Raw genomic sequence first — 18,434 nt, 5'->3', positions numbered from 1 at the left:
AACGATCAGGGTTTCTGTATCTCTGCAGTCCAAGGAGTGGGCCATGGTCATTCTGCCGATCCAGTTCACCCAATCTGGAGATTAGTCATATGTCAGTTTGAGAGCTACACAGAGATGAGTTAGGGGTATGGTCACCATCAGTTGGGGCTGTCTTTACATTTCTGTCAGAAGTTATAACCATCAGTCCTGGAGCATTTGATCACTGAAAGTGAAAGTGAGTTGCCAGGCACCATCACAGTGGCAGGGATGCTGGGGAAGTTATTTGTGGAGAAACAGCATGCAGGAATATAGAGGGAATAATAATTGTGAAGGAGGCAACTCAACAGGGGTGGGATACAGTATTGCATTGGGTTAGAGCCAGATAATCTACAAGGATAGTATCTGGGGCACAAGAGTTAACCTCTGCATCTGACAACTCCATTTCACAATCCCTGGCCAAGGTCAATAGTAGATACAATGCAGCCCATTTTCCATCAAGGCTGGAATGGAGTAGAAGAGATGCCTGCTGGAGAAGTGGATCTGATATTTGCATCAGTTTGGAGGAGGTTTGCAGTTCAGTCCAGACAAAATGTTTTGCATAATCTGTATGTGCTACTCTTCCCACAAACGGAGCAGGCAAAGAGAGAGTGTGATGGATGCTGAAGAACTGAGAGAGCAGCAGCAGCAGCAATCTTCCGAGGAAGAAGGTGAGGACATTGAGCAAGAGGAACATTACTTTCTCTCTGATAGACAGCTGCAGTGCCGGGTGCAACAAACCAAACAGGACTTAATTAACACACAGTTCTAATAGATGTGAGCTGAGTGAGGTCATTATTCATTCACTGTACGTTTGTTGTTGCTCAAAAGGCAAATCAGCCTCTGTTTGTTCCCAGAAGCAACTACAGATTATTTCAGTTTGTTTTTCTTTGCTTTTTCTGTTGATCATAAAAGTTAACCCTTTCAAATATTTGAAGGCTTTCTAACATGTGTTGTTCCAAATAGAGCAATGATAGAGTTATGAGAGTCCCTGAGAGTTACCCCCTTGTCCAGGCTTCTGAGCCCCCTATCCTCTGTTCCCATGACCCCAAAATGCTCCAAATAACACATACTTTTCCTGTCAGTGATCCTTCATCCAGATGTTGCTTTCCTGGCAATAGCCACACTCTGTGCCATGGCATTGCTGAGTGCCAGAGCTCCCGGCCTCCAATGGGTGTGGTTTCCTACTCCAGGGGCCTACCTTCATCCAATCTACTTCTTGATTGCCAGAAGATCCAATGAGCTCAATTTCCTCAGAAGGACATGTGTTTCCCTCCTGGAAATGCTGCAGCTTTCTAAATTAATGTGAAGGTGGGAAAATCCCAGCCATTGTCTCTGACCCAACCTGCTGACAACCAGGCTTCAATCCTCTGGAATATGTGAACAACCCTCAATAAACTGAACATTGCTGATCAGACCAGTGCTGTACAAGTGGCACCTCAAAACATCACCTGACTGCAACTGTGGAAACCCTGACCCAGCCACAGAGCACAATAACATTGACCAGACTCAAGTGTGAGAGTGACTTGTTGGAATTGCTGCTTGTTCCGCAGCAGGGTATTGGACTGTTTAGAAATTTGAACATGAAAACTATGATGACAGCTTCAGCTTCTGAAGTCAATTTGAAGAGAGACATTCTGCTTTAAGGCCACTTTAATTGAGCAAAACATTTAAGCAGTAATAATTGCGTGGGGGTTATAATTAAGGGCATGCCATTTAACTGAAGGATAATGCTTTATGCCACATTTTTCAATTAAATGCTGCATTTAATTATTGCTTACTGTGCAGAAACAAAACCGTATTACGATCCAATTTTTTTTCTTTTTACAATGTGTTGCAGAGAGCCTAAATGTTTCAGTGACATGCTATAATGGCTGCACTTAGTTTCATGGGATTAGAGGAAGTTAATGGGAAACTTGTAGATTGGAAAGTTCCATGAGTTGGGACGAGAGGTCTGTGGTGTAGAAGGATTTCCAACAGGAAGGGAAACAAATCATTGTGAAGAGAAATAACAGAACAAAGGGAGAGCTAGTCACTGAAATTCACAGGTATTTGAATTGGGATAAAGGGTCAGAGTGACTCAATGTGACTCAAGTCAACTCTATGTAATTGAGGGCAAGTCATCAAGTTGTATGGCAACTTGATGCTGTAGGTAGAAAACAACTGCTTCTCATTCAGACAGCCTAGGATGCTGCAGCAGCTCTCTGAGGTGAAGACTAGCTCTGTATTTTTTGTCAGTAGTGCTGTACAAGGGACACCAATACCAGTTTTTAACAATCGGCACTAACAAAACAGCCTAGGAGTTTCTATCTAAATGAATTGACCCTCACATGTACAATTGATTAGAAATGAACATATATGTAGTTGAATTTGTTGATGTGATATGAGAACACCATAGTCCAGGCTGTAAAATAGTGTCTTAAAGGTCAATTGAAATCTGCTGATTTCAATGAATATATTTAACAGCTTTCTCTGACATACAGCTGTGCATCTTTGAAAACTAATCTGCAACAGAGCTGGGTATATCAGTGGTGTAAGTAACTGCTCAGTTGTTTCAGAACTTGGCCATGTTTACATAAAGTTTTACAGCACAGGGACCCCACATGCCTGTGCTAGTCATGAAGCATCATTCTACTGTAGTCCCATTTTCTAGAAAATAGCCTTTGAGATATTTTAGTAAACCTCTTAAGATATATTGTGACATACCTTTGGAGCAGGTGGGACTTGAATGCATGCCTTTTGTCAAGAGGTAGAGACAATAACAATGTATTTCAAAAGCCCTTGTTCAAAACCTTGAATGCTATGTCATCCCAAGTGTTCACCCAAAACCTTCTTAAATGTTGTGATGGTTCACATCTCTATCTTTCAGGCAATGAATTCTGATCAGCCAAAATGTCCTTCCTAAAATCTCCTTGAAACCTTCATTCCATTAGCTGAAATCTATGCTCTCTGGTTATTGATCCCTCTACTAAGAGGAAAACGTTTCTTCTTATCTATGTCCCTCAGAAGTTTGTAGACCTCAGTCAGCCCCACCACCCCCCAACACCACCACAAGCCTCCCCTGCTCTAAGGAAAACAGCCACAGCCTATTCAACCTCTCCCTATACCTCAAGTCCTCCAACCCTGGCAACATCCTTGTAAATCTTTTCTGAACCCTTTCAAGTATCACAACATCCTTCCGATCGGAAAGAGACCAGAATTGCAGGCAGTATTCCAACAGTGGCCTAATCAGCTGCAACATGACCTCCCAACTCCTGTACTCAATAGTCTGACCAATAAAAGAAAGCATACCAAATGCCTTTTCACTATCCTATCTACCTGCATGTTCACTTCAAGGAGCTATGAACCTGCACTCCAAGGTCTCTTTGTTCAGCAACACTTCCTCCGATCTTACCATTAAGTGTATAAGTCCTGCTAAGATTTACTTTCCCAAAATGCAGCACCTTGCATTTATCTCCATTAAACTCCATCTGCCACTCCTCAGCCCATTGGCCCATCTGATCAAGATCTTGTTGCAATCTGTGGTAACCTTCTTCACTGTCCACTACACCTCCAATTTTGGTGTCATCTACAAATGTACTAACTATACCTCTTATGCTCATATCCAAATCATTTATATAAATGACAAAAAGTAGTGGGCCCAGCACCGATCCTACTAGCACTGCACTGGTCACAGACCTCCAGTCTGAAAAACAACCCTCCACCACTACCCTCTGTCTCCAACTTTCAAGCCAGTTCTGTATCCAAATGGCTAGTTCTCCCTGTATTCCATGAGATCTAACCTTGCTAACCAGTCTCTCATGGGGAACCTTGTCAAACCTTACTGAAGTCCATATAGATCACATCTACTGCTCTGCCCTCATCAATCCTCTTTGTTACTTCTTCAAAAAACTCAATCAAGTTTGTGAGATATAATTTCCTATGTACAAATCCATGTTGACTATCCCTAATCAGACCTTGCCTTTCCAAATTCATGTATATCCTGTCCCTCAGGATTCCCTCCAACAACTTGCCCTCCACCGAGGTCAGGCTCACTGCTCTATAGTTCCCTGGCTCCCTGCTTACCACATTTCGTAAACAATGGCACCACGTTAGCCAACCTCCAGTCTTCTGGCACCTCAGCTGTGACTATTGATAATACAATTAAACTCAGCAAGGGGCCCAGCAATCACTTCCCTATCTTCCCACGGAGTTCTAGGGTACACCTGACCAGGTCCTGGGTACTTATCCACTTTTATGCATTTCAAGACATTTCACACTTCCTTTTCTGTAATATGGACATTTTTCAAGATGTCACCATCTATTTCCCTACAGTCTATATCTTCCATGTCTTTTCTCACAGTAAACACTGAAGCAGAATACTTATTCAGTATCTCCTCCATTTCCTGTGGCTCTCCACAAAAGCCACATTGCTGATCTTTGAGGAGCCCTATTCTTTCTCTAGTTACCCTTATGTTCTTAATGTATTTGTAAAAACCCCTTTGGATTTCTCCTTCACCCTATTTGCCAAAGCTGTCTCATGTCCCCTTTTTGCCCTCCTGATTTCCCTCTTAAGTATACTCCTACTGCCTTTATCCCCTTCTAAGGATTCACTCGATTTATACTGTCTATACATGACATATGCTTCGTTCTTTTTCTTAACCAAAACCTCAATTTCTCTAGTCATTCAGCATTTCCTACACCTACCAGCCTTTCCCTTCACCCTCACTGGGATATACTGTCTCTGGACTCAGGTTATCTCATTCTTGAAGGCTTCCCATTTTCCAGCCACCACTTTACCTGCGAACATCTGCCTTCAATCTGCTTTTGAAAATCCTTGCCTAATACCATCAAAATTAGTCTTCCTTCAATTTAGAAATTCAACTTTTAGATTTGGTCTATCCGTTTCCATCACTGTTTTAAAATTAATAGAATTATGGTTGCTGGCTCCAAAGTGCTCCCCCACTGACACATCAGTCATCTGCCCTGTCTCATTTCCCAAGAGTAGGTCAGGTTTTGCACCTTCTCTAGTTGGTGCATGCACATACTGTATCAGATAAGTTTCTTGTCCACACTTAACAAATTCCTCTCCACCTAAATCCTTAACACTATGGTAGTCCCAGTCTGTGCTTGAAAAGTTAAAATTTCCTACCATAATCACCCTATTATTCTTATAGACAACTGAAATCTCCTTACTAATTTGTTTCTCAATTTCCTGCTGATTATTAGGGGGTCTATAATACAATCCTAATAATGTGACAGTCCCTTTCTTATCTCTCATATCCACCCAAATAACTTCCCTGGATGTATTTCTGGGAATATCCATCCTCAGAAGCTGTAAAGCTATCTCTTTTCAAACACAACACTCCCTCTCCTCTCTTGCCTCGTTTTCTATTTTTCCTGTAGCATTTGTATCCTGGAACATTTAAGCTGCCAGTCCTATCCATCTCTGATCCACATTTCCGTAATTGCTATGATATCCTCGTCCCATGTTCCTAACCATGCCTTGAGTTCATCTGCATTCCCTGTTAGGACTCTTACAATGAAGCAAATGCAGTTTAATTAATCAGTCCTACCTTGTTCTCTGCTTTGTCCCTGCCTGCCCTGATTGTTTGACTCGCTCCCTTCCCCAACTGTACCAGTCTCCGATTGATCTCTTTCCTCATTATCTCCCTGCGTTTTCCCCCCCTCCCCCCACTTACTTGTTTAAATCCCCCTGAGCAGCTCGAGCAAATCTCTCTGCCAGTATATTAGTCCCCTTCCAATTCTGGTGCAAATCATCCTTCTTGTACAGTCTCTTCTATCCCAGAAGAGATTCCAATGATCCAAAAATGTCAGTCCTTCTCCCATACACCAGCTCCTCAACCATGCATTCATCTGCTCTACCTCCTATTCCTGCTCTCACTAGCTCGTAAACACCAGGAGTAATCCAGATATCACTATTCTCAAGGATTCTCCTTTTTAAATTCCTGCCTAAATCTCTACATTTGCCCTTCAGAATCTCATCCTTTTCCCTTCCTATTCCCTTTCCCTTCCCTTCCCTTTTCCCTTATTGGTTCCACTTTGTACAATGATCTCCTGCTGGGCCTTCTCGCCCTTGAGAACATTCTGCACCTTCTCTGAGACATCCTTAATCCTGGCACCAGAGAGCTAACACGCTGTTCTGATTTTTCACTGCTGGCCACAAAAACATCTGTCTGTGCCTTGGACTGGAGAGTCCCCTATCACAATCAATTTCTTGGAATCCAACATACCCCTCATTGCATTAGAGCCAGTCTCAATACCAGAAACTTGGCTGTTCATGCCACATTCCCCTGAGAACCCATCACTCCCTATATTTTCCAAAACAGCATATTAGTTTGAAATGGGGATAGCCACAGAAGACTCCTGCAATAACTGCCACCTCTCCTACCTTTCCTGGAGTTAACCCATCTACGTGACCCAATCTGCAACTTTTCTCCCTTCCTATAACTGTCATCCATAACACCCCCTTGATCTTGCAAATTCCTAATTGCCTCTAACTGTCTCTCTAACCAATCCATTCGATCTGATAGGATTCACAACCAATGGCATTTATTGCAGATATAATCCTCAATAGCATGTAAACTGGTCCGTAAATTCTTACATCTGACAAGAAAAAACATATCACTCTACTAAGGACTATTATTGCTTCTTCCAATCTCCAGACCCAGAAAATAGCACCATCTTGTTCGTCTACAAAACACTGCTCCAGGCTAACTTAATACTTATGGCTACAATTTGTAAGTTTAATCAAGAGACATATCTCAAATAAACATATAATAAAGAAATAAAAAACTCTAGTCACTACTGCAGACTTACAGCAAGGCCACACTTAAAACTATTTACTTACCTGTTTTTCTGCTGTGACCTCTCCTAAACAGGTTCCTCCAAGGTTAGTTGCAAATTTTAGTGTTTGTTAATTTTCCTAGATGCACTCCGATGTCCAGCGATACATAAATTCACAGCAAAGGCAGTAAATGTGCAGGTTCACTGCTCTGTCAGTTTACAGCGTGGGTTTCTCTTGCTCTCGCTCTCGCTCTCTCTCTCTCTCTCCTGCATTGACCTGACCATATGCTGCCTTTGTCTGTCCTTCTCCCTTTTAAAAGTGCTGTTGTTTTGACTTTTCTTTCTCCAAAGTTTAAAAACAATGCAACATGTTGCTTCTCCTGGAATTTGAGAGAATCACCTCCAATGCCTGTACCATGCAGCACCGTATGGACAAATCCAAAATAGTTACTGGCAGCCATTTTGGCATCTTCACTTAGCTGGCTGGGCACATATGTGAAAGAAACTAGTGGACTGTAGGAATTATAAGGGTTTCTTTGAGCCACCAACTCTGACCTTCCCTGTTCTGACACTTTCAACCATACATACAAATCCCATTTCAAGTAAAGAAATTGCTGGAAAAACTTAGCAGGTCTGGCAGCATCTCTGGAGAGAAAGCAGAATCAACGTTCTGATGAAGAGTCACTGGGCCAAAACATTGACTCTGCTTTCTGTCCACAGATGCTGCCGGACCTGCTGAGCTTTGTCAGCAATTTCTGTTTTGTTTCAGATTTCTAGCATTCAAACGGTCAGTGCAACCTCACCAGGAGGACAGCAGCACATGAAAAACCATGAAAGAGCCTCTTTTCACAACAGTAGCTGCAATATCTCGGAGGGTCTTTAAAGGTTCAAGTCTTCAGTGCGTTACTGAATAAATGATTGAAGCATAATTTCCAACTTTAGTCCAATCTCAAAACGTCTGCAGGCTGAAAGGTTTTCATCAATGAGGTTAACCTTTTATAGTTTTAATCCACATCCTGGATGTTATAAGTCCATAACATTGAACAATGTACAGATCTGGCCAATTATGTTAATTCTTTGCATTAATCATGCTTTGAGCACTTATCTGTTATATACTTTCCTTAAGTTTACCAATATTGCAAGCAAACAGGATAACCTTTGACCTATTTCCAGAAGGTCAGAGAGTTGGCATCAAGATGCCTGTCAGTGAAGGCCGATAACACGCTATTATGTGCTCACTGCACTAGTGTTTATTGGGTGGGAGCTCTGCATGGATTATTGAATTTGGAAGACTGATGAATTGTGGCAGGCTCCTGCTGTTTCAGAAGTTGAATGCAGGTTATCTCGTAATTCTATCTAAGGAGAACAAGGATAAGGGTAGGACTATGATAAAGAAAGAGGGGTAAATAAATGATACATGCTTGTACTATCCACAGTTTCTCTGCCAAAAGAGATCATGGGATGAGGGATAGGTGTGAATACATTATACATATGAATGTATTTGTATGTATATATAAGGATATCATCATCTTAAATAGGTTCAGCCCCAGCATGATCACAGTCTGAACAAAGGCCTTTCTCATTAGGACCATCACTCATCTCCTCCACAAAAGTTAGAATAAAGATGTGAACTGCCACCTAGTGTGAGGTTCATGCAATCTGTTTGGCCAATGAGACTTACAGTTGACTGGATGGCAGTATGTGAAAGCTGTGAAGTGTGAATGTGCAGGTGCAGTAATGCTGAGTGTTGTTAGGGTGAATGAATCTTCTGAATACTAAGTATTCTTCTGTCCATGGGACCTGGGCATTGATGATAAGACAAATCACATTCATCCTTAATTTCCCCTGAGTAGGTGGTGTTGAGCTGCTGTCATGGGTCACCGCATTCCATTTGGCACAGCTGTCACCCACATTAGAAGGAAGTTCCAGGTTTCTGCCTTTCTGACACTGTAGAAAGGGCAATGTAGTTCCAATTCAAGATAATGTGGGAGACTTGCAGGTGGTGGTGTTCCCTTGTGTCATTTTTCTTTTAGGTGGTGGAGCCTGCAGATTTGGAAAGTGCTGTAAAAGGTAAGTGATGGTTTGCTTTGAGCTGTGTCTGAGTCTAATAATGTATTTGATAAGATAATGGCATGAAAATTCATTTACTGACCTTGACCATTCATGTGAGTTCATCTTTTTGGCTAGCCATTATTCAATCTTCTCTAGATCAGAGTCAGCTGCAGAATGACTCCCAGGTCCTGCACCACCTACAAATTATCTCCCCTTTAAGAGGTGCAGCCTAGCTTTAAGTAGTAATGCAAGTTCCTAATGACATTAGATCCCCTGCTGATGTGTGCAGTGAGTTAACAGCATGGTTAGCAGTGGCTGCAAAAATCTTTCAAATGAATAGCATACAAAGTTGGCATGCTACTCACATTGCATTAAATGGATGTAAAAGATTCCCATCCTCATTTTCAGCAACTATCCAATTTAGCTATCAGGCAAAATTAACTTATTGTGTGGAGAACCTGTTTAGTAACGGTTACTCATTGAATACTGTATAAAATTCAACTTGTACCTTTTAATACTTGTTTTTAATTTCAAAAATAGAGGTTAAATTTAATGCTGCAAAATTCTCATAATACTCTCATGAGAATTCATGTTTAATTGTCTAATTCAAAGTAACAGGGTAATTTAATTTTGTTTTATATTTCTGTACTCCCCATGAGAACACAAATATATTTTGCATACAAATATATTTAAAGTCTGGTTGAAGATTTGTAGCTCGGGTGTCTGTTGTTGTGGTTCTGTTCGCTGAGCTGGAAGTTTTTGCTGCAAACGTTTCGTTCCCTGGCTAGGGAACATCATCAGTGCTATTGGAGCCTCCTGTGAAGCGCTGCTTTGATGTTTCTTCCAGTATTTATAGTGGTTTGTTCTTGCCGCTTCCGGGTGTCAGTTTCAGCTGTAGTAGTTTGTATGTGGGGTCCAGGTCGATGTGTCTGTTGATGGATGTTCTTGCCGCTTCCGGATGTCAGTTTCAGCTGTAGTGGTTTGTATATGGGGTCCAGGTCGATGTGTCTGTTAATGGAGTTTGTGGATGAATGCCATGCCTCTAGGAATTCCCTGGCTGTTCTCTGTCTGGCTTGTCCTATGATGGTAGTGTTTTCCCAGTCAAATTCATGTTCCTGGTTGTCTGAGTGTATGGCTACTAGGGATAGCTGGTCATGTCGTTTTGTGGCTAGCTGATGTTCATGGATGCGGATTGTTAGCTGTCTTCCTGTTTGTCCTATATAGTGTTTTGTGCAGTCCTTGCATGGTATTTTGTAAACTACGTTAGTTTGGCTCGTGCTGGCTATTGGGTCCTTTGTTCTAGTGAGTTGTTGTCTGAGTGTGGAAGTTGGCTTGTGTGCTGTTATGAGTCCTAAGGGTCGCAGTAGTCTGGCTGTCAGTTCTGAGACGCTCCTGACGTATGGTAGTGTGGCTAGTCCTTTTGGTTGTGGCATGTCCTCGTTCCGTGGTCTATCTCTTAGGCATCTGGTGATAAAGTTGCGTGGGTATCCGTTTTTGGCGAATACCTTGTATAGGTGTTCCTCTTCCTCTTTTCGCAGTTCTGGTGTACTGCAGTGTGTTGTGGCTCTTTTGAATAGTGTCCTGATGCAGCTTCGTTTGTGTGTGTGTTGGGATGGTTACTTTCATAGTTTAGGACTTGGTCTGTGTGTGTTGGTTTCCTGTGTACCCTTGTGGTGAATTCTCCGTTGGGTGTTCTCTCTACTAACAGCACAAAATAGTTTACAAAATACCATGCAAGGACTGCACAAAACACTATATAGGACAAACAGGAAGACAGCTAACAATCCGCATCCATGAACATCAGCTAGCCACAAAACGACATGACCAGCTATCCCTAGTAGCCATACACTCAGACAACCAGGAACATGAATTTGACTGGGAAAACACTACCATCATAGGACAAGCCAGACAGAGAACAGCCAGGGAATTCCTAGAGGCATGGCATTCATCCACAAACTCCATTAACAGACACATCGACCTGGACCCCATATACAAACCACTACAGCTGAAACTGACATCCGGAAGCGGCAAGAACAAACCACTATAAATACTGGAAGAAACATCAAAGCAGCGCTTCACAGGAGGCTCCAATAGAACTGATGATGTTCCCTAGCCAGGGAACGAAACGTTTGCAGCAAAAACCTCCAGCTCGGCGAACAGAACCACAACATACAAATATATCGTGAAACAGTCTAGGAAGCAGATGTATGGTACAGCAACTGATGTGCTGGACCTGTCAAATGTAGACAAGCTGCTTTCCTAGCTACTGTTGAAAGACAGACTAAAGTGTAGTCTTCCAGTTAAAAGGCAGACCTATGATGTCTTCTAGCTGCTTCACAGAACCTACCCAACAATGGGCAGCAGAATTTGACTGAAGCCCCACGTTTCCAACTGTTTCCTGAATAGGTACCACAGCTTTGCCAGTAACAGACTCGGGGATTTAACCAACCAGCAAATAGTTGGTTAATATGACATTCTTATGGTGCCAGAGAGGTCCCTAAAATTATAGAACACAATATTGAATCCCAAAGGCTGCAGTGTCCCCAGGGGAAAGTGAAATGCTGTTCTTACAGCTTGCACTGAGCTTTGTTCAGGAAGAAAATGGGCAAATGTTACACTTCCTGTGTTTGATGCACTTAATTTGGAGTTCCTGGCTCCATTCTGGACAATGCACCTCAGGCTGGACATACTAACATCGGAGAGATGTAGCAGAAATTGTCTGGGAACATTCCATGACTAAAATGGACAAATAATGAGGACATTGTCTATAGTTCAGTCTTATCTTGAGAATAAAGGATGAGAAGATGATTGAAGATGATTAAAGGATTTGATAGAATGGATGGAGAAAAAGTATTTATTTCGGTAAAGTTATAACAAGGCTGTCAGGAGAGTGGTCTCAGGAAGCCCTTCTGTATGTTGAATGGTAAGAATCCAGAATTCTGTCCATTCAAACCTAATAGGTTATGTCAGTTCATTGTATCATAGATAGCCACAGGTGAGGTGCCAGAAGACATGTTGTGTCTTTATTTAAGGAAGGCAGTAAGGAAAAGCCAGGGAACTATAGAATGGTGATTCTTTTATCAATGGTGGTTAAGTTGTTTGAATGGATTCTGAGGCACAGGATGTACATGTATTTGGAAAGGCAAGGACTGATTAGGGATAGTCAGCATGGCTTTGAATGTGGGAAATTATGTCTCACTAATTTGATTGAGTTTTTTGAAGAAGTAATGAAGAAGATTGATGAAGGAAGAGCTGTGGACACTGTCTCTTTGGACTTCAATACAAGACATTTGACAGGGTTCTGCATTGTAGACTGATTAGCAAGGTTAGATCACATGGAATAGAGGGGGAACTAGCCATCTGGATACAAAACCCGCTCAAAGGTAGGAGACGGGGTGGTGGGAGAGGGTTGCTTTTTGGACTGGAGGCCTTGACCAGTGGCGTGCCTGTAAGGATTAGTGCTGGGTCCATTGCTTTTTGTCATTTATATAAATGATTTGGACATTAATATAGGAGGTATGGTTAGCAAGTTAGCAGATGACACCAAAATTAGTGATGTAGTGGACAGCAATGATGGTCACCTTAGAGTACAACAGGATCTTGACCAAATAGATAAGGAGTGGCAGATGAAGTTTAATTTAGATAAATGTGAGGTGCTGCATTTTGGAAAGGCAAATCAGTGCAAGCCTTATACACTTTATGGTAAGGTCCTGGGGAGTGTTGCTGAACAAAGTGACCTTGGAGTGCAAGTTCATACTTCCTTCAAAGTGGAGTCACAGGTGACATGATAGTGATGAAGGTGTTTGGTATGCTTGTCTTTATTGGTCAGTGCATTGAGTATAGGAATTGGGAGGTCATGTTGCGACTCTACCAGACATTGGTTCGGCTATTTTGGAATACTGCATTCAATTTTTTGTCTCCCTGCCATAGGAAAGATGTTGCTAAGGTTCAGAAAAGGTTCAGAAAAGATTTACAAGGATGATGCAAGGGTTGGCAGGTTTGAGCTTGTAGGGAGAGGCTGAATAGGCTGGGGCTGTTTTCCCTGGAGCATCGGAGGCTGAGAGGTGACCCTAAAGAGTTCTTTAAAATCATTAGGAGTATGGATAGGATGAGCAAACAAGATATTTTCCCCAGGATAGAGGGCATATGTTTAAGGTGAGAAGGGAATAATTTTAAAGGGCCCAAAATTGAATGTTTGTACACAGAGTGTATTGTGTGTGTGGAACGAGTTGCCAGAGGAGGTGATGGAGGTTGGTGTAATTACAGCATTTAAAAGGCGTTTGGGTGGGTACATGAATAGGAAGTTTATCCAAATGCTGACAAATGGGACTAGATTAATTTCGGATATCTGGTCGGTATGGACGGGTTGGACCAAAAGGTCTGTTTCTGTGCTGTATATCTCTATTATTCTAGAAATACAAAACCAAGATGAATAAATGCAGTTGAGATACAGATCAGCCATGGTTAAATTTCCTATTCCTGTAATCCTGACCTATTTAATTATTTAAACATGGATTAAGGGGATCTGACTGCAAATGGCTGAGAATTTAGTGTACTGTATAGTACACTTACTGCTGTTATCCTAAACTGCCCTGGTAAGACTATTTAATCTTTTGTGCTATTAACTTGCTCTGCCTCATGTGGTGCTGTTAGTACTTATTGCTGTGGCTACTTACTCTTTGCATCTCTTTGGTTGAAGCAGTATGATTCTCCTCTGACCAGCTTTGTGCTGGATAGCTTCCACTCCTCCCTGACTGAATTCAGAGACACTCAACCCATTACAGACCTTGCATAGAATCTGGAACGAAATAAATCGAATGTGTGCTCCAGAAGAGTATTATTAGAGTCATGGAGATGTACAGCATGGAAACAGACCCTTCGGTCCAACCCATCCATGCCGACTAGATATCCCAACCCAATCTAGTCCCACCTGCCAGCATCCGGCCCATATCCCTCCAAGGTAAAAACAAGGACTGCAAATGCTGGAAACCAGATTCTAGATTAGAGTGGTGCTGGAAAAGCACAACAGTTCAGGCAGCATCCAAGGAGCAGGAAAATCGACGTTTCGGGCAAAAGCCCTTCATCATTCCTAGTGAAGGACTTTTGCCCGAAACGTCAATTTTCCTGCTCTTTGGATGCTGCCTGAACTGCTGTGTTTTTCCAGCACCACACACATCCCTCCAAACTCTTCCTATTCATATACCCATCCAAATGCCTCTTAAATGTTGCAATAGTACCAGCCTCCACCACTTTCTCTGGCAGCTCATTCCATACACGTACCAATCTCTGCGTGAAAAGGTTGCCCCATGTATCTTTCCCCTCTCACCCTAAACCTATGCCTTCTAGTTCTGGACTCCCTGACCCCAGGGAAAAGACTTTGTCTATTTACCCTATCCATGTCCCTCATAATTTTGTAAACCTCTATAAGGTCACCCCTCAGCCTCTGACACTCCAGGGAAAACAGCCCCAGCCTGTTCAGCCTCTCCCAATAGCTCAAAACCTCCAGCCCTGGCAACATCCTTGTAAATCTTTTCTGAACCCTTTGAAGTTTCACAACATATTTGCAATAGGAAGGAGACTAGAATTGCATGCAATATTCCAACAGTGGCCTAACCACTGTTCTGTACAGCCGCAACATGACCTCCCAACTCCTGTACTCAATACTCTGACCAATAAAAGAAAGCATACCAAACGCCTTCTTCTCTATCCTATCTACTTGCAATTCCACTTTCAAGGAACTATGAACCTGCACTCCAAGGTCTCTTTGTTCAGCAGCACATAACAGAATAACAAGCATTAAGTGTATAAATCCGGTTAAGATTTGCTTTCCCAAAATGCAGCACCTCACACTTATCTGAATTAAACTCCATCTGCCACTTCTCAGCCCATTGGTTAAAATCCCCTCCCATAACCATCCAATTATTCTTACAGATAGCTGAGATCTCCTTACAAGTTTGTTTCTTAATTTTCCTTTGACTATTAGGGGGTCTATAATACAATCCCAATAAGGTGGTCATCCCTTTTTTATTTCTCGGTTTCACCCAAATAACTTCCCTGGATGTATTTCCAGGAATATCCTCCCTCAGCACAGCTGTAATGCTATCCCTTATCAAAAAATGCCACTCCCCCTCCTTTCTTGCCTCCCTTTCCATCCTTCCTGTAGCATTTGTATCCGGGAGCATTCAGCTGCCAGTCCTGCCCATCCTTGAGCCATGTTTCTATAATTGCTATGATATCCCAGTCCCATGTTCCTAACCATGCTCTGAATTCAACTGCCTTCCCTCTTAGGCCCTTTGCATTGAAATAAATGCAGTTTAATTTATTAGTCCTACCTTGTCCCTGCCTGCCTTGACTATTTGACTCGCTTCTGTTCTTAACTGTACCAGCCGCAGTTTGATCTCTTTCCTCACTATCTCCCTGGATCCTTATTGGCCCAGGATTTGGAATTGTATCTTGTTAAAGCTTTAGCAGCACACAGCAGAATAACAAACGTTACAAATGGTTTCTTCATTTTAATTTATTCTTGTGTTAGCTCATTTGTTTGGTGTTATATTTTGTAAAATAAAGCAACAATTAAATAATGTAGTGAATGTTTTAGCATCGCCAATACTTTTGCAGGAAAAGTAACATTTTGCATTAGTGCTTTCCAGCTGTGGACCAGGACTGAAGAGAGAAGAGCTAAAAATGGCCTCTGCTGATAGCAGTGTTGAAAATTGCGGAGGGGGTCTTTAGGCATAAGTGGCTGTATACTGTTAAATACTTTTACTGGTGTACATTGCAACAACCTTATTATCAGCTGTTGTAGTGTTGCAGCAAAATAATTATTTATTTTCTGAAACTTAACACATTTCTGTCTGTTCAGGTCTTCATCCCTTCACAGGATGTGGGCATTGCTTGAAATATCTGCATTTACTATTCATCCTTTTGCCTTTGGGGAATTTCAAAGGGCAGTTAGGGGTAAGCGGATGGGAGTCACATGTAAACCAGACCGGGTAGTGATGGCAGATTTCCATTCCTGAGGAGTATTACTACTCCAGCTGGAGTTTTATGACAATCTGCTCGTTACTTGATCTAGATTTTTATTCCAGAATTATTTAATTAGCTGAAATAAAGTTCTCAAGTTGCCACAGTAGGATTTAAACTTAGATTTCTGGGTCGTTACTCCAGGATTCTGGACCACTAGTCCAAGAGTATAACCGGTCCACTACCATCTCAAGCTACTGAAGATTTTAGGCTCACACTGCAGCTGAAATTGCACATCAAACGTGCCCAACCTTTCATGTGTTGTTTTCAATGGATGAAAAATCTTAAGTCAGACCAAGTTCCATTTACTCATGTCCCCTGACAGTGGGCAACTTTGGTTTCCAGCCTGACAGTGCTTTGATCTTAAAATTCTTATTTTTTAAAATATATCTTCCATGCAGCCTCTTCTCCTTTTCAAAATCTACAACTGTTCAAGATCACCTGCAAATCTGACCTCTTGTGCATGCTGATTTCCAGTTTGATACTGGTGGCTGCAGGGTGAGCTTGCTGAGGCTCAGGTTCTGGAGTTCCCTCCCTAAACCTCTTCCACATTTCTTCACCTTTATTTCTGACATTAAAATACGTTTTACTATGTACCTCTTTAACTAAGCTTTTGGTCACCTGTTTAATATCTCTGTGGTTCAATGTCAAGCCTTGTCTGATAGCAATCCTGTGAAGATCCTTGGGATGCCTTTGCTATGTTAAAGGCACGTTATAAATGCTCATTTTTGATTTCTTGATATGTTTGACCAGCAGAGGTGTGATTTCCTATTTCTGGTGTGCATTCAGAAAATCAGCCATCACATTAGTGTATCTTTGAATCCTTGTATGTTGCCTTCTGTTAGTTTCCTTCAAAATTATTTCATTTTCCATTTTCTTTTATTTTTCAGAAATCCTGACAAAGGAATTCAGTTCCTGATCGCCCGTGGATTTATCCCTGACACAGCGATTGGAGTCGCCCACTTCCTACTGCAGCGAAAAGGATTGAGCCGGCAGATGATTGGAGAGTTTCTGGGCAACAGCAAAAAGCAATTCAATAGGGATGTTTTGGAGTGAGTAGTGATCACATGTTCCTCATGCACCCATCACCCCACGTTCTTTTTAACAGCTCACAGACCAAGAGACCAATGATTCAATATGACCCCCACAGATCCAGTAGAAAATTAAACAAGTAAAGCCTTGGTGAAAAAGATCATCCGTTTCATAATCCAGGAAATATTGCAATCGTCATAAATAGTTAAAATTGCTTTTACAATGCTTCATGCCAATATCAGTATTTCGATAGGTGCAGCCGCAGCAATCCAAAGTGCAATGTGACAGATGAGCTGTTCCTGGGGAGAGGCATTCCTGATGAAGGGCTTATGCTCGAAACGTCGAATTCTCTATTCCTGAGATGCTGCCTAACCTGCTGTGCTTTGACCAGCAACACATTTGCAGCTGTGATCGAGAGGCACAAGAGGCTTTTAAATAAAAATTTAAAAGCAGAAAAATTGCTGCTGGAAGAAAAGCAACATACCAGTCACAGCACTTACATAGGGTTCTGGAATGTGGGGATGGGGCATTCTGAAAAACCTGTATTAGAATAATACAGAAAACAGTTCCACTTAAACATCATGTACTTAAAGGGAGCATGTATTCTTTCAAATGAGTATCCATCATAGACATGATGTGGAGGTTGTGGTGTTGGACTGGGGTGGACAAGGTCAGAATCACATGACTGAAAATGTGTTGCTGGTTAAAGCACAGCAGGTTAGGCAGCATCCAAGGAACAGGAAATTTGACATTTCGGGCCAGAGCCCTTTATCAGGAATAAGGGCTCTGGCCCAAAACGTTGAATTTCCTGTTCCTTGGATGCTGCCTAACCTGCTGTGCTTTAACCAGCAACACATTTTCAGCTCTGATCTCCAGCATCTGCAGACCTCACTTTTTACTCAGAATCACATGACACCAAGTTCTAGTCTGACAGGTTTATTTGAAATCACAAGTTTTTAGAGCACTGATGAAGGAACAACACTTTGAAAGTTTGCGATGGTATTGTGTGACTTCTAACCTTATCTATCATAGGGACGATCTTCCTGTGTTTAGGAACAGAGTTTGATTAGATAGATTCCTACAGTGTGGAAACAGGCCGTTCAGCCCAACAAGTCCATGCCAACCCTCCGAAGAGTAATCCACCCACACCCATTACCCTCTGACTAATGTACCTAACACTATGGGCTATTTAGCATGGCCAATTCACCTAACCTGCACATCTTTGGACTGTGGGAGGAAACCGGAGCACCCGGAGGAAACCCACGCAGACACGGGGAGAATGTGCAAACTCCACACAGTTGCCTGAGGCAGGAATCGAACTCAGGTCCTGGCGCTGTGAGGCATCAGTGCTAACCACAGAGCCACCATGCCGCCCACAAAAGTTAATCATGAAAGCACTGCATGTGTATTCTGTTGGGCCAGAAGCAGAGCATCTAGATTTCCTCTTAACTTGATGGAAGGGCACAGCCAGCAAAAAAGGAGAGGAATAATTGTTGTGTTGTGAACTTTAAAGGTACCAACACCAT

The 18,434-nt window shown here is 42.1% G+C and overlaps 1 protein-coding gene across 1 annotated transcript in view; it reads left to right on the top strand.

The window, feature by feature from the left end:
- LOC132824716 (IQ motif and SEC7 domain-containing protein 3-like) overlaps positions 1-18,434 on the top strand; it is a 142,085-nt gene that overhangs the window by 10,617 nt on the left and 113,034 nt on the right. Inside the window, exon 3 of the mRNA XM_060839388.1 lies at positions 16,767-16,928. Within this exon, the coding sequence (XP_060695371.1) occupies positions 16,767-16,928 (162 nt within the window). The remainder of the gene's footprint in view (positions 1-16,766; positions 16,929-18,434) is intronic.

Source organism: Hemiscyllium ocellatum, chromosome 19, assembly GCF_020745735.1.
Source record: "Hemiscyllium ocellatum isolate sHemOce1 chromosome 19, sHemOce1.pat.X.cur, whole genome shotgun sequence".
Taxonomy (NCBI): Eukaryota; Metazoa; Chordata; class Chondrichthyes; order Orectolobiformes; family Hemiscylliidae; genus Hemiscyllium; species Hemiscyllium ocellatum.
The sequence above is the reverse complement of the archived record's forward strand: the minus strand, read 5'-3'. Positions and strand labels throughout refer to the sequence as shown.